Raw genomic sequence first — 23,406 nt, forward strand, 5'->3', positions numbered from 1 at the left:
GTAGTTGCATTGTCGTTCGTTTGAATTTTGCCGTTCAAACAGCCGTAAAACATTATTGGAATTATCGTTTGATTGGAATCGTACATTTTTTAAATTTGCCGCCAAATTAATACACCATTTCAAAATTTATATTCAAAATCTCATACATGGAAAATGTCCTCCAGACTGAGTTATTTAAAGCAAACTCGTTCTATTTTTCTCTATTTGTTTTTTTAGTGAAAGGGTTTAAAATGATTTTTGAGGTTAGTTTGTGTTCAAATTAAATATTTTTGCTGTTCTAAGTATCTAAGTATTCTGGAGTACTTATCAAAGTCTCTGCTATATTATACAATTGTTCGTTAAGTCGGGTTTTTGAAACTTTTTTTCAATATAAATTCATTTAGAAGAAATACAGTAGTGAAATTTCACTTGGGTCATCAAAGACACAAACTGCCTGCAAGGGGTCAACGAAAATTGCTTTGAATGGCTTTTATTCCTTCGCGGCACAATTTGTGCTACAACGCAGCTTTGCATATCCTTTGTCACGTCGAATTTATCATAAATATGAATCTTACAAATTTCATTTCCACCCGCATTTGCTTTACCATGTATAAGTACGTGAAGCCTTCTGCGTAGCTGCTTTAATAGTGGAATTTAGTACGCGTTGCCAATGCGAAATCCTTGACATTCTCCCACGACCTTGTATCGATGCTGAGATCTCGTTTTATAATTATTACCGTTACAATGTGCCTTCCATATTGATTTCTTATGGTACGAAACGGTTGCGAAGCGTGGAACGCTTTGGAACAAATGCAGCAACAAAGTGAATTAGCTTCATGTGTTAGAGAAATGAACGTTAAGTGTAGAATAAAATTTCTGAAGCTTGGATTACTATTTTGTACAATATGAAAAATATTTATTTAAATGGAATATTGAAGATATTTGAAGTATAGAGAGAAATTAGAAAAATATGTAATTATTCTTGTTGAAATTTGTTTCCTTGTATGTAGAAAGCTTAGTTAAAATCATTTTACTGTATGAACACTCAGTGAAGAACGTTTCAGTAAACGAATTCATAGTTTATAAAAGTGTACATTAAAAGTGCAGAGAAAAGTAATTTACATTAATTTGTTAAACAGTTGAATTAAGGAAAAAGAATAATAAACACTGTGTAACAAAACACTATCTATCCTAGAAAAATATTACTGAACATTTTTATGCTTCACATTATCCAAACAGATAAATATTTTAACTGTAGCAACTATATTTACGAAAATAAAGAAAAAATGATGCATCTTTTTTGCTGCATTTTCACGGACAATTGAAATAATTTGTCTCTTCCGTGGAAAGAGGAGGAATGCTTCTGTAGAACAGATTACACAATTTGTTACGGCGAGGAAACTCGGAGATTGGTCGAAATAAAGGATTCAGAGCGTGTGCCGGGATCGTTCGGCTTTCTTTTCTCGTGGGGAAAGTAAAAGTGACTGTTTCGTGCCAAGGTGAGAGATCCACGGTGAAACTTATCGCGGATGTCCTTCGCGTTCTCTTGTGCCACATACTTATGGTTCGTTCGATGACTTTGAAACCGTTCCTCCCGATACCACGGGGATATATACATTTCTGGGGAAATGTTTATTCAGGAATCCCCCGCGGGGATTCCTCTTTCATGCGTCCTCGATTCTTTCCCGCCGCTAATTAATTCTGTTTCTCTTTCTGTCTCAGTTGTAACACATCAAAACATGTCTGTAACAACGTCCGTTCAGCCAGCTACTGAGAGTCTTTCTCGTCATGGGTGAGTTGTTTTCTAATTTCTTCTCAGATAAGTCATCTAAGGATCTAAGAAAAATGGAGAAAACTGAGTGAAATATCAATGTAAAGTAATTAAAGTAAAATATAAATATAAAGTAAAAAGCTTGCGATTGATAGAAAAGAAAGGAAAATAAGAAAATTAATAATTTAGAAAAGGAAGAAAATTAATAATTTATGAAAATAAGAAAATTTCAACCTCTTGTTATATTAAACAGTCCATCAATCATTGCACAGAACAAAGTTCTACTAACTCTTCTTTTCCCCATTGCTATTTTCCTCTTAACAAAACCAGTTCCTTATATTACTCTCATCTTGCAGATTCCTTTAAGGTGATAATTATTTAAATTTTTAGCTCAGTAAGTTTTACATCCTCCAATTCACGGAAACTATGAATAAAAGAAATTCTTCAGTTTGATCAGAGTATACCTTGTAGTCTGTATTTAGATACACTTTGCAACATGGTTGTTCTCCAATTCAAGCATGCGTTGTGTATCCTGTAGAAACCGACTCGTCTTCGAAACTTGCGACCTAGTTTATTCAATCGATCCAACTCTTACCCTCGCCAATTTATGGATGGAACCCATAGCGAGATGTCTCTAATGGATAGTCTTCTGACTCGCACACACAGTGAATGAGAGAACGCTACGTGTACTCTTGCTACACACTCAGAAATCTGGAAAGAAGCAAGAAGAGTATAGAAAAAATCCAGGGAGGTCATTTTCTAGAATTATTATTAGTGTTGTATTATTCCTGGAAGTCGCGTTGCTTTTGCATAATAGAGGTACGTGGCGGTGGCGCCTGTGGACGTTACGCCATTGCACCTGAGAAAACCACGAAGGACGACTTCTAACGATTGTAAACTGTTGGATATCTCGTAATAGAAGCGAAATTTAAACCTATTTCATTGTTCTGTCGTGTTTTATTTAGTAACCAGTGCAAAGTTCTCGCATAGTTTAGTATAACTAGTTGGTAGATGTATTTTTGGACAATGTAGATTTTTATTTTACTTTTTTCATTTTTTATTTCATTCTTTTGAGTATATTTAAGATGTAGAAAGTGTAAGAATATTGTCAAGTTATTGGCAAATATTTAAATATGCTTAAGTATGCTTTGTAATATTTTTGAATAGAGTAGATTTGCTGTTTTTAATTTTTTCTTTTGTTTTTTTTTTAGTATATTTAAAATGTAGGAAGTGTAATAGGATTGTCAAGTTATTGGCAGATACTTAAGTATGCTTAAGTATACACACAGAGAGAAACCTCGACCGAGATTCAAATCCGGATCTCTTTTGCTTGCTGGGCGAATACTCTTTGAAGTAACAATTAAATTATTTGGGTCAACGGTGAATTCTTCGCTTTTTAGATCTCGTACTGGAAGTTATGGACACTTTTATTTGTGCCATAATAGCCTGTTCAATGATTGGCTGAAAAATGGGTGACAAGAGTAATGCTGATATATGTTTTTTGAATCTGTACGATTATAATAGTCAGATATATTACCTTGGTTCCTCTTTTATATATGGTTATGGTCGATAATTGCTTTCTTTTTGTTAGAGACTTTTTAGCAGACGTTTAGATAATAATCTGCAAACGATTTAGTGTCTATATTCATTTATAATTCGCTTTGGATACATTTTAGGATTGAGGATTAGAAAGTTTTAAAAAAAAATAGATAACACTTCGAATACTAATTTAAATAAAATTATAATTTACACGAAGATTAAAGTAAATGTATACATAGCGGTAAATAGTACAACTATAACGAAAGTACACATTTAAACATTAATAAACTACGAGTCTATTTATAAAAACATTCTTCGTAAATTCTTTCACCTTTCAATGGTTCATTTTAACACACGTCTGGTTGATTAAAAAAGGAATGGCGTAGAAACGACGTCAAGGGCGACATTCCAACTGTTGAAACACCACAGACGTGCTCAAGAACGATACAAAAGAAGATAAACAAGATAAGACAGTTGTTTCCTCAGACTTTTCGAAACTCGAAAACTTCTAAAAAGAAAAATCCATATTTTGTATTATACATTTTTTGTAGATTCAAAAATCACACCTTTAATTCGTACCGCAGGTAATTCCACTTCCTTCACAGTTCCATTTAAGAGTTCACGTTCGTGTACATTAGTGGTAGTGCTGCAAAGAATTTCACAGTGCGTCATTAGCTTTATCGTGGTTAATTAATACTTAATGCAAGCCGGAAATTCTCGAAATTGCTGTGAGAGGTAGAGAAGAAAGGGGAGGGGGAACGTTTCATCCTTTAGCCTACACGGTCACGTTGTTCCCGTTTAATGATGTGCGAGTTGCGTATATAAGTTCACTTCGCGTGTGCATAGTGTGCAAAGGGCAGTCGTGCCACGAACAACTCTCTTGCGTGCGTAACGTGTGGCCTCCTTTCAGTGGCATGATCTACAAGGAAATGCAAAAAGAAAAGATATGTACGTCATAGATTCATAGACTTTATGATTTTTTTGGACGTTTGTTATAACGCAAAAGCGACGAGAAAATTGAAAATCAACGAGCGTGGAAATGACGAAGAAAAGGCAGCTTTCTAAGTACGTATTTGTCAATACACAATATGGTGAATATTCATTGCATTGATAATACAATAACTAAATCGTATTACTTGTGCACCTCGTGTATATAATTAGTCGCATAACTTTTGTGCTTTGCATTTTTGTAGTTCTATTGAGACGTAACCTTAAAACGAAGTTTCTAAGAAAAAGAAAAAAAAAAGATTTTACGAAATAGAATTGTGTAACGTTATATACACGATATTATATTCAAGAGATACGTACGTTATTTCACATGTAGATTGTAAAATTTCTTCCAGAAATTCTAACTTGATGATGTGTACAATGTGTTAATGAAACTTTTGCGTTGCATTTAAAGTTTTTCCGACAATTAGTGAGCTAACTAGCTGGCTATTTTCCTGGAAGAGATATATTGTATCTTATGTCAAGAAAATATTGAAAAAATTAGAGATAGATAGTGTTCGTAAATTCATGATACCAAGAATTGTCGATAGCAAATATACATACATTATAAAATGAATAATTTTTAAATTACCGGATGTTTTTATCATAGGTTCCATTGGTTCTACATTTATATCAATTGAAATAAAATTGAAATATAAATTGAAATCAATTGAAATATATTATCTTGTTGAAATAAACGTGAAACAAATGAACATGAAAATGTTTTTTAAGTTCCTTCTATGAAGGATAAAAAGATAAAATGCAGCGTTCTTAAACTCATATTTTTTTAACATGTCTCATTTCGACCAATGCTAGATGAGAAATTCCTAAACGTATTTTATCATACCCATAGTAATAATAATAAGTTGGTTTGAAAGTAAAATACGTTGTAGGTACATGAACTAAAATATAGCGATCTAAATTTTAACCGTTATCGTTTGACTCTTTTTATTAAATAATTACATAACAAGCAACTACACCATTTTAAGACAGAATTAATTCACTTACCTCCGATCAACTACAATTTCGTATAAGTGGTCCCCACTCACAGTGGTCACGTGACAGTTCAAACTAAAATCCTAACCTACGCTTAAGCGAATCAACCGAACGTTTAAAACTAACCGTTCGTTACGTAAAAACAAACAACCGTTTCCTGGTTCTTTTCAGTTTTCGTTTCATTCTTTTTTTTTTTTCTCTCTCCTTTACTGGCGTCTCACAGTGCCCTCGAATGTTGAAAGGCATATGTATGTATTCACAGTAAAAAAGCAACGGTTGGCTTACTGGTTCCGAGATTTGCGCGTCATTCTTTTTCACACATGCGCGTTAGAGTTGCGCGCAGACCGCTTGTTACATGCTCGCCCACGTTAGTGTCACGTGAAAGAAACGTTTTTCTTCCTGATTTCCATCTCTGCATATTTTAACATATGTAGACGCATATATGCGTGTATCTATATATTGGTGATGATCATCCGCCTTCCTGATTCTGTCCCACTATTTATTTTTTCTCGAGCATTTCAAAGGAACAATCACGTGAAAATCAATGCCTGATCACGAATCAGACGTGATAAGAGAATGGAAGAATTCGACACGACTAATGTTATTGTTCGATTGTTATCGATCGACAGGTGAATTAATGATCTATTATCTACTTAGTGTGTTTTTTTTTTCGTTTGTTTTACGACTAAGCTAACCTCTAAATAGACACTAGGCAATTTGTGTCTGCGAAGTAAAATCTCTAACGTTCTTTTTCAGAATATCAAGTATTCTGCACAGAGTGATGCAGAAATTGGCAAATGAGAGAAAAAGTAAATTGTTTTCACGAAATTTCTTCTTAGATTGCACAAAACTGTTAGTTTTGTTTCTATGAGAAAACAAAATTCTGTTTTCAAGTTCGTTAACCTAAAATACAGGTATATTTTATTATTAAGTTATAGATATTATTACTGGCTGTTATTTTTGTACTTTTCCTTATCTCTAAAATAGAAACGTTTCAATATTCGTTTCAGTTCTTACTGAGCACCCTATATATTTCCAAATTGGTAGTCGAGTGGTAAGAGTTTTATCTTTCAAACGAAACTTGTGTCAACAGATGTGCCGATTACAGGTTGACGTGAACAGTTACTCGCAAAAACCGTAACAATCAATAAAAAAAAGAGCGTAAAAAATGAATAACCTTAGTCTCCCGTAATCTTCCGGGTTTAACGCACTAAAGTATCGAAGGTTAACCTCTCGAATCCGCTTCGATCATTCTCAACAGCATTCTTTGAGCAAGACAAAAAGAATAAATCTGATTTATTTCTGCTTACTTAGCAAATTATTAGTCGACAATTTTTGATAAGATTATTGTCGGTATCGAGCGTGAAATATCGCGAATGTTATAATTATAACTTCTGGAATTTTACAGAATCGTTTGTGAACATTTGACGTAACGTCGCATTTTTTTTTTTTTTTGGTACGAAGAATATGTTATTAGGAGTATTTTTAGTAAAGAGAATCTTTTTCTGCGTATGACGCCTCTACCTTTCCTGTTTATTGTGCAAAAAACTACTATTTGTTCGTATCAGGATAAAAGAGCGCGTTTTTTACGTTACGTTTCTTGGAATATCGAAGGGGGATGATAACGTATTACTAAAATTCGCATAATTACACATCGTATAATTTATTGTTCATGAATTATGGAAATAATTTAATTCTCAAGCAATAGAAATTTAAGAGGAAAAGTCAAATGTCCAAATACAAATAATAGAATTAAATACTAAGTATTGTATTTAATATTTATTGTTTCGATATTAATTGTCCTTATTAATTACGTTACTAAAGAATAGTATTATAAAATTTCTTGGCGTTTATGTAGCATCGCTTTATAATTCGAATATTTCCGGTTAATTTCTTTAGTGTTACATATATCGTCTGTGAATTTTTCGCAAATTTTACATTGTGCTGCGTCATGTAGTCTTGACGAGCTTGTTAACAAGCTCCATTAACATTCTCTAATTCTTGCGTTTAACTAGAAACTTCCAAGTATACTTTGGTATACAGTTTCATTTAATTATCTATTAAACTTTTGCAATCATTATATGCACTTAGGTGTACTTGTTAAAAAACATTTGTCTGAACTTCTTATCCGTAAACTGCACCTTCAAATTTTTACAATTTTTCATTTTATATAAATAATCATATCTATATTTGTTATTTTAAACACAGTAAAAAGAAGATTGAAAGTACGTTTTATATTAAAGATTTTCGTTTAATTTATGCTTCCAGGAGCAATATCTCTCTGTCCTGCCACAGTTCATGCGGGAGCGTCGACGATGGCCTCCAAGGATCTCATCCTCAGTACCAGGATACGATCCTCACTATTGAGGAACTTCGTGCTCAACTGAACTCTTGCTTCACGTGAGTTTCACAGCACGATTCCTTTCTCTCTCTTCTCTGTCTCATCAGACTGTTGCTTCATGTAAGCTGGTTGAGATATCTGAAAAGACTTAGTCAATTTATTCCATGGATTTGCGTTTATGGTACTTTGAAAATTAAATTCCTTACAACTAAAACTATATTAAGATGTGAGATTATAAAGTGGCTATTGTTTTCTCTCTCACTTGTTTTGAATTTGTATTTTCTGGACAACAAAAGCTTTTTAATTAAATTTTGAGGTATAAATGTTTCCTTGTGATTTGAAAAATGTTACTATTGGACTCTCCAATAATAATAGAAAAAGTACACAAATATTTATGTACTTCTACATGATAATTTCAAATAAGATAAATATTCCCTTGAAACAAAGTTCAAATTAGGAAAGAAATTCAATTATTCTAATAGAAGTTACAAAAGCTTCAAGATTTTAATTTTCACCATTGATTGAAAAACGTGGAAAATCATATACCAAATCATATATCTCCAAGGTGAAAATACTACAGGGTGACCAATTCAAACTTCAGAATACAAATTTTCACTGGGTATTAGAATTGCAAAAAACCAGTGAAAGTATAATATTTAAACTTCAAAATGCACTAGAACTATTGGCTGTGTCAGCTTGATTTATTGGTGACGGTAAAAATAGCCCATGAAATTTCATAGTTTCCTATCTAGTATCTATTGCGTCACAGGCGATGATGCTCGCGCGAGCAAGTTTTCTTCAGACTGGCAGTAATCGATAAAAGTCGCAGGCTGATTGAATAGTAGAAGCTATCAAAAACAATTAACCCGGCTGGGTCCATTCTTACATAATTTTTAATATAGGCCAGTAATTACACTCTCTCCTTGGGCTATTGACTTCTAATCGTCTCACGATCGTTTTGCATGCATGATTTCTGTCGCTGTCCCACTTGATGAACGAATATACCTCACACAACGCTACGTTTCGTCCGTATCTCGCGTGCACGGGTGTGTGTAAGCAACCGAGATCCTGAGAACAAGCCTCTCTAGTTGGCTGAGCAAAGTTGAACTTTTGTCCCGACGGCGAGCCGACAATAGATCGACAATAGAATCCGACATGATCCGGAGTTACGATGATTAAATTCGTTTTAGACGTTGATCGCGCATTAAACGCGTCAGATACCACGGAGAAATCCGGTTTAAACCCTGTAATTCTTGGGACTTCATTGTTTCAATCGAATCTGATTGTTACGTCACTGCCGCTTGAAGGAGACAGCCTGAAAGAAAATGATAGATTTGGTTGAAATTAATCTTCCTACGACCATTTAGTGCTTTGCCATTCCTAGTTGTTTTAGAAAGAATATTTCATTTTGAAAAGTACGCATTTTTACTGTAATCAATGGGAAACGAAGATGTACTGGTAATATTTTGTCAGGTTTTTATTTTTTCGAAGGTTGGTAAGGCATGTAGGAAAAAAGAAAGGGTTCAGAGTTTAAAATGGTGATAAATTGTCATAGTTAATTATAGATCAGTTTATTGAATTTATCGTCTAATAATATTTGTATTTGCTTGGTTGTTAAGAATCTGTTGAAAAAGTTTTTAAAATCAGCAATAACAAAAATGAAAGGGAAGGTAGTGTGTTTTATTATTCTTGTATATGATACACACGTTTATAATGAGCAGTCATTGAGATAAGACATGTAAGACGATATAAATAACAGAAAATAGATAATAGATCTATTGTATTGACCTAACGTGTACAAATGGAAGGATATAGTCTAATGCAAATACATAGGTATTGTTATTATGTAATCTTGTTCGCCATTAAAATGAATTACTCTTTCATTGTCTTCGTTATGAGATACGTACAAGTATTTGAAAAAAACTGAAACTGAATTTAGGTTTAAACAAAATGATAAAATGCAAATTGATGAAAAATCAAAGTAAATTTTAATATATGAAGGAAACGATAATGATCACGCCACTGTTCTGCGTTTGAATCGATAAATTTTAACACGATAACACTGATCGTAATATTCTACGTTGTAAAAAAAAGTATTTTTATATGATTCTAGAATGTATTCGTTAAAACTAAAAGTATAAACTTGATTTACCTTCACACGAAGCCAGTAATTACTAAGATAGTACAAAATAAAAAAACATACGAGCTTACATGGTTCATATGTTTTTAGAAAAATGTAGCGCAGTTAGCAGCTCGCATGAAACAATGCACTGACTGAGGTTGAACTTAAGACATTTTCATAACCTATCGGTTTTATAATTACTTCCACTTTATGATTTTATAATTATAGGATTAACAATAAAGGTCTATACATTGTGCAATCAAGCGACTTTCTTATTCTTAAGATAACTAAGATAAAATAATATCTTATTCAAATATAATACGCAATTTCTCACTATTGTATTTTTTGCGTTAAAAGTACCAACCGAATTAATGCTTTATCTTTTCTCTATCCTTCATTGTACGCATGTGTTTTCTATTGATTTCTTAAAATTATTGAACGGCTTTTCTAACGAAAAAACTATTTTTTATTTGCAGATGTGGAGTTTCGTGGAGTGAAGATCACGTCTCTCTCGACTGCAGCGAATGCGGCGGCTATTCCCTTCAACGACCGTGCCCACTTTGTGACGGACGTTGCCGCACCTCATGGAAACGCGACCTTACTATGGTAAATATCTATTTCCCTCTCAGCTGTGGTGTATATACCCTGTAAACACCGTAAAAAGCTCTTCGATCAATTCGTTTTCTTGTCACTTTTTCTCTTCATGAGCTGACAAGTGTTCATTAGTGTGGAAATAAGAAAAAAATCTCAAAAAGAAGTGAGCTTGTATTTTCAATGCGAGCACATGTTCATAACAAATTATTAAAATAAATTAATAATTAATTAATTAATTAGACGTTCGATGTTAAACGTGTAAGATCAACAATTGTGCTTATCAATTTTGCGAACGACATCTACAATAGCCTCGTGTTACCACCAAGGTCATATTAACGACTGTTTTGTTCGTAATAAGCTCAAACAAAATTAAGCGGTCGAAGTAGTTGATACAACTACATATTGAGCGTTCGTGAAACTTTATGTCGATTATATTATTATAAACCGTCACAATTTATACACCGAGTAAATTTAGTGAGTAAATTAAAACAAATTGTTTTTTTTTTTCTTTACAGTCCCACACCAGTGGTAAAGCAAGATGGATTGGTGAATGCGGACTGACTTGTGGTCCCTCTATTGAGGAGCCATTGGTGCCCGCGTTGGAAAAGCTACGAGCCACCTCGTGAACGGTGTTCAACGACGAATGTATAGAGAGATGTCGTCGTGTACCGTCAACCATGCACAAGACTTAATCCATCACCATCCATATAGCGTCACCCCACCACCATTGTGCGAGTCGGAAATGTGTGAATGTGGATTTTGGATGCATAAATGATACATTATGTTCCTGAGGAGAGTGAGGACGGAGCGGATGACATCTGACAATGAAACCGTTCTTCTCCCATGGCTTCCTGTTCGACGATGCATTACCATGAACGGTCGATTGGCAAAGAATCTTGTTATAGCTCAAATGAATATCGCCGTTTCCATTATCATCGTGAATTAAAGCGCTCCTTCAATTTAAACAAAAACTAGCGAAGAACCGCCTGGGATTTTTGCCACTGACGACGACAGCTTCTTGGCAAATCATAACGAAGTGTCGTCAATGCAATACCATGTTCGATGTCCTTGCATTATTGTAAATCTCAAATCATATATTTCGTTTGAAACATACGATAACCGCTGTGGCAAACTCCAAGCACGCAAATCTATAATCCTTTTGAACGCTATTTTGTGCGAAACGTTGATTAAATTGATAAGAAGATGAATGCGCACATTAGAAGAACTCGACTCGATAAAATTGCATACCTTTTGGAACACCAATTAGAATTGCTGTTTCGTAGTATTCTAAAGGTTAGTAGACACTGATTAATTGGGAAACTTTAGTGCAACCTGTTTGAATTACATACACAAGTTTTTACATATGTTTTGCTGCCATGAAACATTGCGGTGTTTTGACAAAATTAGCGAGAAAATACTTACGCGACATGATACTAAAGCGTGAATAAGTAGTTTCAAAATGCGTGAATTATATGTCACCGCACTTTGCGGATCTGTAATAGGTACTCTCACGTTTAGCTTATAATGAAAAATTACATTTTAGATTTTTTTTTATTAGCGAACGTCGTAATTTTGGTCTCGAAAAAAGCACTGCGTTTTCACGCTTGAAGTAACATTTTACGCTATTCAAAAGTAAAGCGTGTTTCTCTTATTAGATCAATTTGTTGTAAGTTGGTATCTTGGATTAAAATATTCTCCTATTTGTAGGAAGAAAGCATTTTGAAAGAACTTGACGAAAAGATATTAATAACTGAACGAATAACATATGTATTTACTGGTACAATAGGAAATAATCGCTAAATCAAAATTAGGAATGGAATTTTCACTTCAAAATCTGAAAGAATACACCTTTCGAAAATAATATATGGTTCTATTGAATTGTTAGATTTATAATTAAACTGAGTGCGCAGAAGAAACGTGTTTTTCACAATTTAAGAAGCCGTATCAAATTAATAAATTTGTTAACCAAACTTCTAATTTAAATTGAATTATAAACGGTGAGCTTCCTAAATGTATACGATCAAAATATGTGTATGGCGTAATTAGAAATTCGTTTAATAGAAAGATAGAGATTTACGTATTATATTAAATCAGATACGCCTTCATCTGCAATTGCATTTCTAAAAGTTTGGTGCTAAGTGCCAAGAGTCACGAAAATTAGCCTAAGAAGCAGAACCGTAAAATATATCGATCAAAGTGCAGAAGCTAGTAAATGTGAATTGAACTTCTTTTTACGAGTTAAAAGTACACCGCATTTGCGACGATAAAAATACGATTTCAAATAATCGGACGTATAGTAATTTTACGATTTTGTCAAGTAAAAAAGTAGGCAAAAATGCGCCACTCTCTACTATTTTTCACGTAATAATATATTTCTACTCGGTTTTAGCTAAACAATATATATGTAGCTCATGCGAGAGAAAGAGAAGCATTTATGTTGGTGCCAATGATTTTATCGAATTTGTACTGTTTCATTTTTTTTAATGATCATCGAAACATCTTATAATATTAATTTTGGTAAAATTCTTGTATAATTCGTGCACGATTCATTTTTCAACATATCCGTGTATTCTTTGATGGTGTAATGTTTCGTATGTGAGAACATGTTCATCAAGTCCATGCTCATTTTAAATTAAACTGTAACTCGTAACATTTTCTGAAGTATTAGCCCAGCGACGAGCTTTAGTTTAATGCTTTAGAAAATCCGTTTGGTAGCAATTTTTATTTAATCCGTAAAATTCTTATTTATGACCAGAACATTAAAATTATTGTGGGTTTAATAAACGATATTTGTCAAACAAATCGTGTTGTTTATATAAAAAAAGAGACATAACAATAAGCATAGGTTATACATAAAGCAAAATAATCATTCATATGAAAAACAAAAGCTTTACACACGCACAGGGTACTGTATAGAAAAGAATGATTTTTGAATAAAAGGATGTACGAAGTTTTTTCTTTTATTGACAATCTTATGTACATTTTCATCATGGTGCACAGCATGTCCACTCAAGTTGTATTATTCCAAAGTACACGATGATCTTATGCATGTATCTTTGGTTTCGAGATTATACATTTGCATATTTCACGAAATACATAGTACGGTGAATTAATACACGAGTGTAACAGGCAACATAGAAACAGATTCATTACTAAAGAAAATACAAAATGATATATACTGAATGTTCAAGTAAGTACTGACACATCAAACTAAAAACAGACAGAACCATTCTACAATATTAGATGATAAATTTCATTAACAACTATCGAATACTGAAAGATTCTTGATTCCAAACGCATTAAGTCTAGTTATTGCTCTTAATTAAGACTGTTTCCATATTGCCCTGTTAACTTTAAGTATTTAGCCGCATCAAAAGTGGCATACTCTTGCTGCACAAACTTTTAGGGAGTACTAGTTCACGAATTATCATACAAAACATCTTCATTAAAAAGCTCTTAACATTATTACGTACATTTTGCAAAATTGCTTGGTAGAAAAAGAAATTACTTTGACTGAGAAATACTGAATAAATCGCATAGAGGATAGGAGAACGTTCCTCCTTAAAAGATCTGTGCGTGAAATTATTTGCTGCCTGAATCACGCTATATTTTACTATTTAGTTTACAATAACGTAGCACTGATTCGCTAGGAGATCGATCAAACTCTTCTTTGAAATAATGAAGATAATCTCAGCACCATTATCCTACAAGGACAACTAATCTTGCCCGCCATGCGTGCAAGTATTGACAAGAATTATACTTTGGTGCACGACGTGATTCACGTGCAGTAATAAATAAATTTGCTGCATTGTGGTGATAGGATATCGGTAACTTTTTCTTATCAGTCGTTCCCTCCTGTACAAAAATTAAAACAGTCGTGCGAACGGATAATTTAAGACATGATGATGATGACCAAATTTCGTTGAAAAGCTAGAAAAGCTAAAATTGTATTTACTTTAGATGAAAATCTAATAGGAACGAATTGCAGGTGGAACTGTCGCACATTCCTGTTTATTTAGAGTATCATCTATGACTGGTCTAAAATCGATAGATACCTGAAAAGTAAGTTTTATTTATTAAGTCATATAAAAATAGATTGTCGAATTTGCATATAATTATAGTTATTAATATTATTTACTTCTCCTGTTCTGGGATTGATCTTTGAGAGCGTGTGTTTTCGCCAGTGTTGATCAAATGGTTTTGGTTGTTGGTCTTTTATCGGTTTACTGTAATCGTATTCGTCGATTCTGTCTTTAAAATCTTCACGTGCATGAGCTCCACGACTTTCTTTCCTATTTTCAGCGCCTATTATCGTTTGCATGGCGTTAATCATTAAATTTTGCAATTCAAGAGTTTCTACAAGATCAGAGTTCCATATCATAGATTTGTCTGACACCTTAAGATCATCCATTTTTTTGTAAAGAGCTGACACCTTCTGACATCCTAACAAGATTTAAAAATACTTTTACTTATAAACGTTTCAGATAAAATTTTGAGTCAATATTTTACCTTCTTGTAATGTTTCAGCTGTTCTGAACACAGCTGCATGTGTTTGCATGGTTTTCTGCAAACTCAATCTCAATTCCGCGGTTCTAATGTTACCATTTGCGTTTCTAACCCAATCCAAATTCGCCACACTTTCTTCACCGGCATTCTAAACATATTCAGATTATCGCAATCAGTTTTTGCCTTCCACTGATTTATGCTCATTGTAAAAAATTGTACTAACAGATTTAAGAGTTCCAATAGTTTCTCCCGGCTTATTTTCTGCTGCAATTGTCTTAGCACATGCACGTCCGAATACAACTAAATCTAATAATGAATTTGCACCAAGACGATTAGCACCATGAACAGATGCGCAAGCTGCCTCTCCGCAGGCGTACAGCCCACGCACAACTGTATCCTGATTATCCTTTCTCATTAGAACTTGTCCTTTGTAGTTTGTAGGTACTCCTCCTGCATGATTACATTTTTGGTAATATTAAATTTTTATCTAACGAGTCTGTAACACTTATAATACTAAATAAGTATCTTTTTTTTTAAGCAAGATCAATACACACCCATATTGTAATGTACCGTCGGTATGACCGGAATAGGTTCTCTCGTTACATCCACTCCGGCAAATATCATTGCTGTTTCCGAGATTCCAGGTAATCTGGCCGCTAACTGTTCAGGTGGTAAATGATGGAGTTGCAAATAGATGTGATCTTTTTCGGGACCAACACCTCTAAATAAAGTAAAGTTATGCACACATTAGTTATGTAATCAAAATATCGGTGCAAATCAATGGTTTGATAATATATTTTTACCCTTATCATGATTACATTTAACACATTAAACTATTAATTTTATTCTTTTAACTTAATCATTTTATTATACAATTACATAAAACTTAATTTTGCAATGTAGTCCTCATTTGCAATTCCAATAAAAAAAGAACTTTCTCTTTTATACAAGTGAATATGGAAGATGACATTATACTCGATATATCACTGAATTTTAATGTTTCAGTGTAATCAATTGTTTTAATATATTATATTAAACGCCAAAAGATGGGCGCCAAAAATTATAGATTTATCTATAAAAACTTGACATTTACGACTCACCTGCCTTCTCGGATTTCAATAGTCATAGATCTAGATACAACATCCCTAGAGGCTAAGTCTTTTGCGACTGGAGCATAACGTTCCATAAATCTTTCACCCTCGCTATTTACGAGGTAGCCTCCTTCACCACGACTGCCTTCTGTGATGAGGCAACCGGCTCCATATATTCCTAAAATTTGAAATAATTTTATAGGTTACTACGTTATTGTTTCAGTACAGAAATTAAGTCAGTTATTTCATACCAGTAGGATGAAATTGTACAAATTCTAAGTCTTGATTAGGCAAGTTTGCTCTAGATACCATCGCAGTACCGTCACCGGTACATGTATGAGCAGATGTGCACGAGAAATATGCACGACCATAGCCTCCAGTTGCTAATACTGTGTTTTTAGCATGAAAACGGTGAAGTGTGCCGTCTTCTAAACAAAGAGCTATCACACCCCTGCATTCTCCATCTTCCATGAGCAAATCCAGAGCAAAGTATTCAACAAAGTAGTTGCAGTCATAGCTCAAAGACTGTCCATACAGTGTGTGGAGCAAAGAATGACCAGTTCTGTCAGCTACACAGCAACATCTGTGAGCTTGGCCACCTTTCCCAAATTTCAAAGATTGTCCACCAAAAGCACGTTGATATATTTTTCCTAAAATAAAAATCATTATTTTAGAAACAATTTTGGGTACAATTTAAAATTATAAATAAATTGATGTACATAACTTAATTAAACCTACTAAAATTGAATTTTTTAACAATTCTTCATATTTATTTTTTGCAATATTTTACACACAATTTAATTTATCATTCCTTTCATATACAAATATTGCTCTGAAATTAAATGAAATATGAAGTATAACAATGTTCAAGTACATGGCAACCATAAAATATGACTTGTTATTTTTAAATGTCAGTTATAAATTCATATCAATTTCTTTTTCGATATTTCAATAAATTTTAGCAATAAAATTGTTATTTTTTGTCTAGAATAACACTTTTGTGAATAAAAATGCAGGAGAACTATTGTAAACATTAAAGAGCTAAACACTATATGGATTTCAAATATGGATGAAATTAGAAAGCAAGAGAAAAACTATAAGGAACCTAACGAAGAAAATCAAAAAGATAGGGAAAATGAAGAGTACAGAAATGATACTACTAGCAGTTCTCAGAAAATAAAAGAATCTGAATCAAATTATAGAGCAAAGAAAAATAAGTAATTTGTATACTTCTGTTACGTATTTTTGTGATTGTAATTCATATCTTATAAATTTTTTATTCATACTTATATCGTTCTCGTTCACCATGTACTACCAAAAATTCTAAACAATGGATAAGTACTAATCCTTTCATAAATTTTGTTCAAGATTTCAGACAGGTAGTAAAATATGTGAAATATCCACTTATTTGGCCATTAAATTAACAGAACTTTGTTACATTTATAGGACTATGTTGGTATAAAAAGTACAAGAATATTTCAGTTGGCTGGTGAAAGATGGAGAACTATGCCTTCTGAGGAAAAGCAACCATATATAAAAGCATCCATGAACATTAAAAATAAAAAACAAAATCATCAAAAAATTGAAAATATAAAGAAATCTGATATAAATACAGAAAAAATAAAGAAGAAAAATGCACAGAAACAAGAGCCAATCAAAAAACCAAGAAAGAAAAGGGTTATTATTTTATTTACTCAAAGCAGTTATAATTATTTACTTTTTGCTAATAAAATAAATACATTGACAAATGCAATAAGCATATCTTTATTATAGGCACCAAAAAAAACACCTAAGAAAAAGAATACTACTGAATCAGATAGTGATTCATACACCTCAGATACAGCAGGCACAAATACAAGTGAAGATCTGTCAGATGTGAGTTCATAAACAAACAATTGGTTATATAATTGTAATTGTACTTGTAATCAACTGAAATTTTGATAATTCTCTCATTTGTGTAATTTGTTATTAGAGAAAAATCACAATTTTCACATACTACAAAGGTAATTTATTCCACTAATATACTAGAATCAAATACATTGATGTCTCACATAATGTTAAAAAAAAAAAAAAAAAAAAAAAACGTAAATTTGCTTTCTACATAAGGCACAAAGTACTAGCTATACTTTATAGCAATATTACCATCTGTAGTTCGACTGAAAGGCATGCCACAATTCTCCAATTCAATGACTGCCTTTGGAGCTTCACGTGTCATGTAATGAATAGCATCCTGATCACCCAACCAGTCAGATCCCTTCACAGTATCATACATGTGCCATTGCCAATTATCTTCTTCCATATTACCCAAAGCAGCATTGATACCTCCTTGAGCAGCAACAGTATGCGACCTTGTAGGGAATAATTTAGTAACAACTGCTGTCTTGAACCCCTCAGCAACTAAGCCATAAGCTGCACGCAATCCTGCTCCACCAGCACCCACCACAACAGCATCATAAGTATGATCTATCAATGGATAATGCTTAGAAATATCCTGTGAGATTTTTGCAGCTTTGCCATCTGGTGTATAATGCAGTTTGCGATTAGCAATGACAGGTAATCCCAATTTATTCTGAAATTATGTGAAAACATAATAAGGGAATTGATTAGAATTTGTAGAGATATCTATAACACATGGTAATTACAAAATTATAACAGAATCTTATATCTATAGTTTCTGTACATAATATATGTATGTGTGTATGTGCATACATAGCTACATATATACAAAACTACATTGCATTAATGGTCTATTTATAAAGCACAAAACAGTTTTAGAAACTGAGTTGTAAAAAGCAACATGACACAATTTGAGTCATTGTAAAACACATATTGATTTAATTAACAATTCCGCCATTGTTTAATATTTAATACTCGTTCTATACGTGATACACCGATTTTCAAAAAAAAAAATTTAATTTTAAATATTATCTTTCACACTAAAATAATATTTTGACATATATACCAAAATTATAAATACCTTTTCGTACAAATTGTACTCAAAATAATTTTAAAGTATTATTTTTGATAATAATCTTGCATAACACTAATAACAGAGATGTGACGATATATAAAATTACATAATTAATTAAGCCGCGTGATACTCGATAATATAAACAAGGTTAATTATACTTCGTACAATTTTATCGCAGAACACTAAAAAAATATATGAATTGACTATTGTTCATTGAACACATTATTCAAATGTCTGAAAATATATTTTACATCGAAGAGTAATTATTCTTATCAAATGGAAAATAATGTTTGAACAGTAAAATCACAGTACTACTACCTATGAACACGATTCACCATATGGAGGTTAAAGAAAATGATACGTGGTCTGTAACAAACTCTTTATTCCATGATACATTCAAATTTTTATCTTTTACATTTAATTGATATATTAAACAAATCGGTAACTGTTATAAAATGTATTTATAGTTTAACGTGTTTCACAAGATACCGCTAAATGCGGAATAAATTAACGGGATCTAGATTTAGGAATTATCTAAATGTTACTATTGCATTTTTGTGCGCAATAAATACGGCGGAAATAAAATCAGGTGAAGAGGAGCCAAGAGACGATAAAGTCAATATGTTCATAACACATGAAATCATAATTTAAAGACTGTAATTTCCCGCTAATGTCAGCTTCCCGTGCCGGTAGCTTATCTGCAATTATAATTAAACTTCTAAAGTGTAATACGACGGCTGGTTTCGGTATTGCGCGTTTCGGTACGATATTGAAGTGGTAAAAAGAGAAACAATAGTTTGTTTAACGAAGATAACGGAAATTAGAATCACCGTTACCTACTTTACAGTGGAAAATCATGATCATCGTGCAGAGGCCGGCTATTTGTGGGGTGGCGCGTATGAAATGAGGGAAGCACGGTAAAAAAAGACACTCGACATTAGAATCGTCTGCTAAACGTTCTCTTATCTATTTCAAATCTGACCAAATCATTGTCAGTCCCATTGTCGTATTTTTCATATTTATTTATCAATGGTTTTTATAGTAGTTACGAAGGATTTCGGGACGTTCTTAACCAGGAAAATTTTCTGAAAGAATCGATATGGATATTTGGTGAAACGTGTTTAGGAAACTTACGTAATTGGTCGATGCTGAGTATTGCACAGCAAAGGTGCATCATTGTTAGAATAAAAATTATGTAACTTAATGAAAAACGACTTACCAATGTCGTCGTGGGAGGATTTCTCACGAGTAAAGACGACAGCTTCAATAGACCACTCATCTTGTCGTAATGTCACTTGTCCAAGTAGAAATTTTGTTGTTAACAGTGATACGCGCAACTCTTTGTTGAATGCGCGATACGGTCGTACCGTACAACTAACCCTAATTTTCGTTAACTTCACTCCCGCACTTCTTGCACGGCAACATAAAGCGTTCGAGTCGGTTGAGTACCGACTACTGGCGGAAGCTCCCTGATGAATACCAGTGCTGCCAATAGTACCGTCGTAAGATAACCTCACCTTTAAGACACTCGCGAATTTTTTATTTCGGTCTCATCGTGGGTTATATGAACTCTTCGATTGTCTCAAGTATCGGCGTCGTATAATTGCCTTAACGTTCGTTTCTCGTTTCTCGAAAATTTTAAATTAACATCTTGAACAGCAGCTTACCGTGGGCGGGAAAATTAAACGATGCCGCGAAAGAAATCAAGCGGTTCTCATTTCACTGTACGTGCAATGGGGTGCTAACGGTATTTCGAATTGTGTAGCTGTTCGATTGCGTGGGTTCTAAAGGGAAAGTACTCGTTATGACTTGTGCAATATACGTCATACTTTTACCTGTGTTCTAAACGATGGATATTTAGCTGAAAAGTCCAAGTAAGTCAAATTTCTAACAGATAAGTATGCATATTTATTGATATAAATGAAACGTGCTAGTGAAAGGTAATTGTCGCTAGAAAACTAAATTCATTTTCATTTACATAACCGTGACCTTTTAGAATTCAAATTTGATCATTCGTTATTACGCGTGGAATATTATTTTTTTCACGAATTAATTGTCAACGTGTAAATTGCGCGATTGTAAAAAATCGCAGAATTTACGTTCGTTGGGTTTCGAATCGTGCATCATTTCGCTGCGTAAAAAAAGCTCGTGCTTTATAAGGTTGTTAACACAGCTTGGGTAACGGTGTCCGAGCTTTATTTCCTGTAGCACAGAGAGAAACAAAAAAGTGCGAAAGATTTGTCGTGCTGTGGGGTTGGCGGCACGACGCGTGTCTCGTTTCCTCATTGGTTGCTTCTTCGTAGGCTCGTCTCGTTATACACATAGGTAAACCTTATAACCACATAGTGGGGCAGGCACATAGACAACCTGTTTAGCCAGATGTTACTAACGCAATAATGATTCAAATGTTAGAAGGCGTAGGAGTATTTTATGAAACGCGTTTATGCGTATTCATACATCTCTAGCTGAGTGTAAGGTACTTATATTCACATATATCCGAATGTTTTCGTACGTAATTGGAATATTTTTAGAATTCTATGCAAATTTTTCTTATACTTTCCACAATTATGGTTTCAACCGTTATTCCGTTATATACATACAGTTAGTTACGATTCGACATTTACTTGTACAATTAAATTCAAATTTACCGCATTCTAGTAATAACTAATATTTCAAAAATTTTATTACGACAACATACAATATTTTTTGAAAACTATTTAAAGTTTTCAACCTCAATTTGAAATACGCAAAATTGTTTTCCTCAATAAGTACCAACATTTAAACGAAAAATTGAGGAACAAATAAATACACATTTGTCAAACCAAACACTCTTTAATAATCATGTCTCAGGAGTTATTCACACAAAACACATATTAAATATATTACGCTATAATTAATATATTTCTATTAGCCAGGTTTTACGGACTACCAACTTGACATTTACAAATTTCTATCCAATCGAAAACAGTTGGAAGCAACAGGTGTTAATTAATAATCGCGTTCTGGTGTCTCAGAATGATCGCGAAACAGCGTGAAAAATATATAGCTTTCGCTCGGGGAGGATGTGATTCCGGTCATTAAGTGATGCGTTTCGTCGACGGAATTATGCAAATAAGATGGTGGACAGGTCTGCACCTCCGGTGGGAATTAATTAACTGAACTAACACCGAGCGTTTTCGGCGTGATAAACAAAAGCTATATAGGACACACACAGCCAGTTTGTACTAACCGACGAAATCTTCGATTCCTACTTCTTTAAGTATACCTTAATTCGTGTTCGAATTAACAGTTACGTTAACGCGAGGAACGAATAGGCTTCAGCGGTGTTTTAATTAAAAAAAAAAAAAAATAGAGCGAGAAATTAGAAAAAATGTGAAACGGTAATAATAATAAGAGGAAAAAAAAGTCAGGTAGGCTTTTATGGTTATATCAGTAGGCTCGAACTGATGGAGGAACGTGTTGAGCCTCTTCTTCGTCCAATGTAGTGTCGATGACGGGGCGATAAGAAATGCTGATCTGCAAAAGTGACACGGATTTTTCTGACGTCTTACACCGATAAAATGATACGCGTGTAATTACACGATAAAATGTGTGATAGTCAATAGGATGCTTTCTCGATAGGCAAAATGAGAATAAGAGGGGATAACTGTTTTGGCGGAATAACACTCGAATGGTTTACATTCGAATTGGGGCAATTATAATTTGTTGCGATTTTTGTTGACTTACATTTTTCCATTAATATTCATTTTTATTTGATAAAATTAATATTTATGTGTTAATAAATATGAATATTGAATTTTATAGAATTAAAATTAATTTTTCATTGCAACTGGAATTTATTTTTTAATTTTTTTTTAAATTTGTAAATTACGTTTACCAAGTTTTCCTTAAACCTGCGTTTAAAAGGATAAATCTAGAGCAAAGAGCAAGACAAATAAAACGCTCGGAGAATATTGAATGTTTTATTCAATATAAGTGTACCTAGGATTTTGTAGTTTTATCATTTTGTCGGATGACTAACCTTCTGTCACTCGTAATTTCCCACACCATTCGTTTGATAACTACTGTCTGGCAGTTATCTTTCGACATATTAATCAGCACAACTTACTTTCCATTTAACACATTCGATTCGTTCGAAGTTGGTATTAGTCGATTGTATTAATCAACGAAATTGCAAATTATTAATAATGTATATTAATTTAAAAGGTGAATTTACTATACTTAAGGCACGACCTGTATAGAACATAATTTTTTATTTTTGTCTCGCGTAATTTAAGGGAAATATGCACTTTTTCTTTAATTTTTCATTCAATTTTTACTCAATTTTTGTATTTCAAATATTCAGAATTCATCACACATATTAACTATGGTAACGAACTATAAGAAAGAAGATATAAAACGAATTATTATAAAATCGTCTGAATAATACAAAAATTTCTCAGAAACGTAATATATATTCACAACAAAAAAGCAAATATTTTTCTTTTCTGAAATACTATCACAAGTTTA

At 33.1% G+C, this 23,406-nt stretch overlaps 3 protein-coding genes and 1 long non-coding RNA gene across 6 annotated transcripts in view; 1 reads left to right on the forward strand and 3 right to left on the reverse strand.

Annotated features, from left to right (window-relative positions):
• LOC108576758 (protein pinocchio) overlaps positions 1-11,905 on the forward strand; it is a 70,907-nt gene extending 59,002 nt beyond the window's left edge. Inside the window, exons 3-6 of one of the 2 annotated variants that reach the window (XM_017939817.1) lie at positions 1,702-1,771; positions 7,541-7,672; positions 10,212-10,341; positions 10,845-11,905. In XM_017939817.1, the coding sequence (XP_017795306.1) occupies positions 1,702-1,771; positions 7,541-7,672; positions 10,212-10,341; positions 10,845-10,955 (443 nt within the window). In that variant the 3' untranslated portion in view covers positions 10,956-11,905. The remainder of the gene's footprint in view (positions 1-1,701; positions 1,772-7,540; positions 7,673-10,211; positions 10,342-10,844) is intronic. The other variant, XM_017939818.1, reaches the window with a different exon arrangement.
• On the reverse strand, positions 3,875-5,585 carry LOC108576759. The gene is made up of 3 exons (XR_001891444.1): positions 5,285-5,585; positions 4,598-4,731; positions 3,875-4,208 (listed from the first exon to the last, which is right to left on the reverse strand). It is a non-coding gene; the product is annotated as an uncharacterized LOC108576759 (long non-coding RNA).
• A 1,744-nt stretch (positions 11,906-13,649) lies between the features above and the next one.
• LOC108576770 (succinate dehydrogenase [ubiquinone] flavoprotein subunit, mitochondrial-like) lies at positions 13,650-20,371 on the reverse strand. 2 transcript variants are annotated; one of them, XM_017939830.1, is made up of 10 exons: positions 20,117-20,371; positions 18,069-18,495; positions 16,178-16,576; positions 15,936-16,104; positions 15,390-15,556; positions 15,059-15,285; positions 14,839-14,983; positions 14,468-14,772; positions 14,285-14,384; positions 13,650-14,184 (listed from the first exon to the last, which is right to left on the reverse strand). In XM_017939830.1, the coding sequence occupies exons 1-9, from the start codon at positions 20,174-20,176 to the stop codon at positions 14,298-14,300; spliced, it is 1,986 nt and encodes a 661-aa protein (XP_017795319.1). In that variant the 5' UTR covers positions 20,177-20,371; the 3' UTR covers positions 13,650-14,184; positions 14,285-14,297. The 2 variants fall into 2 exon arrangements, with proteins under 2 accessions (XP_017795319.1, XP_017795318.1); XM_017939829.1 differs by having other exon boundaries at positions 13,650-14,384.
• Positions 20,372-22,326: 1,955 nt separating this feature from the next.
• The window catches only part of LOC108576750 (succinate dehydrogenase [ubiquinone] flavoprotein subunit, mitochondrial-like), a 14,569-nt gene continuing 13,489 nt past the window's right edge, over positions 22,327-23,406 (reverse strand). The window contains exon 14 of the mRNA XM_017939806.1: positions 22,327-22,413. Within this exon, the coding sequence (XP_017795295.1) occupies positions 22,327-22,413 (87 nt within the window). The remainder of the gene's footprint in view (positions 22,414-23,406) is intronic.

This window comes from Habropoda laboriosa, unplaced genomic scaffold (assembly GCF_001263275.1).
Source record: "Habropoda laboriosa isolate 0110345459 unplaced genomic scaffold, ASM126327v1 scaffold447, whole genome shotgun sequence".
Lineage (NCBI taxonomy): Eukaryota > Metazoa > Arthropoda > Insecta > Hymenoptera > Apidae > Habropoda > Habropoda laboriosa.

What these genes read in the sequence shown, in the direction of transcription:
- LOC108576770 (XM_017939830.1), bottom strand. Translation starts at nt 20,176, where the DNA reads ATGAGTGGTCTATTGAAGCTGTCGTCTTTACTCGTGAGAAATCCTCCC. An exon ending in TTTCAGTCGAACTACAGATG is followed by an intron (nt 16,577 to 18,068) that starts GTAATATTGCTA and finishes TTTTTATTTTAG; the next exon opens with GAAAAATATATCAACGTGCT. An exon ending in TCAATCCCAGAACAGGAGAA is followed by an intron (nt 14,385 to 14,467) that starts GTAAATAATATT and finishes CTTACTTTTCAG; the next exon opens with GTATCTATCGATTTTAGACC.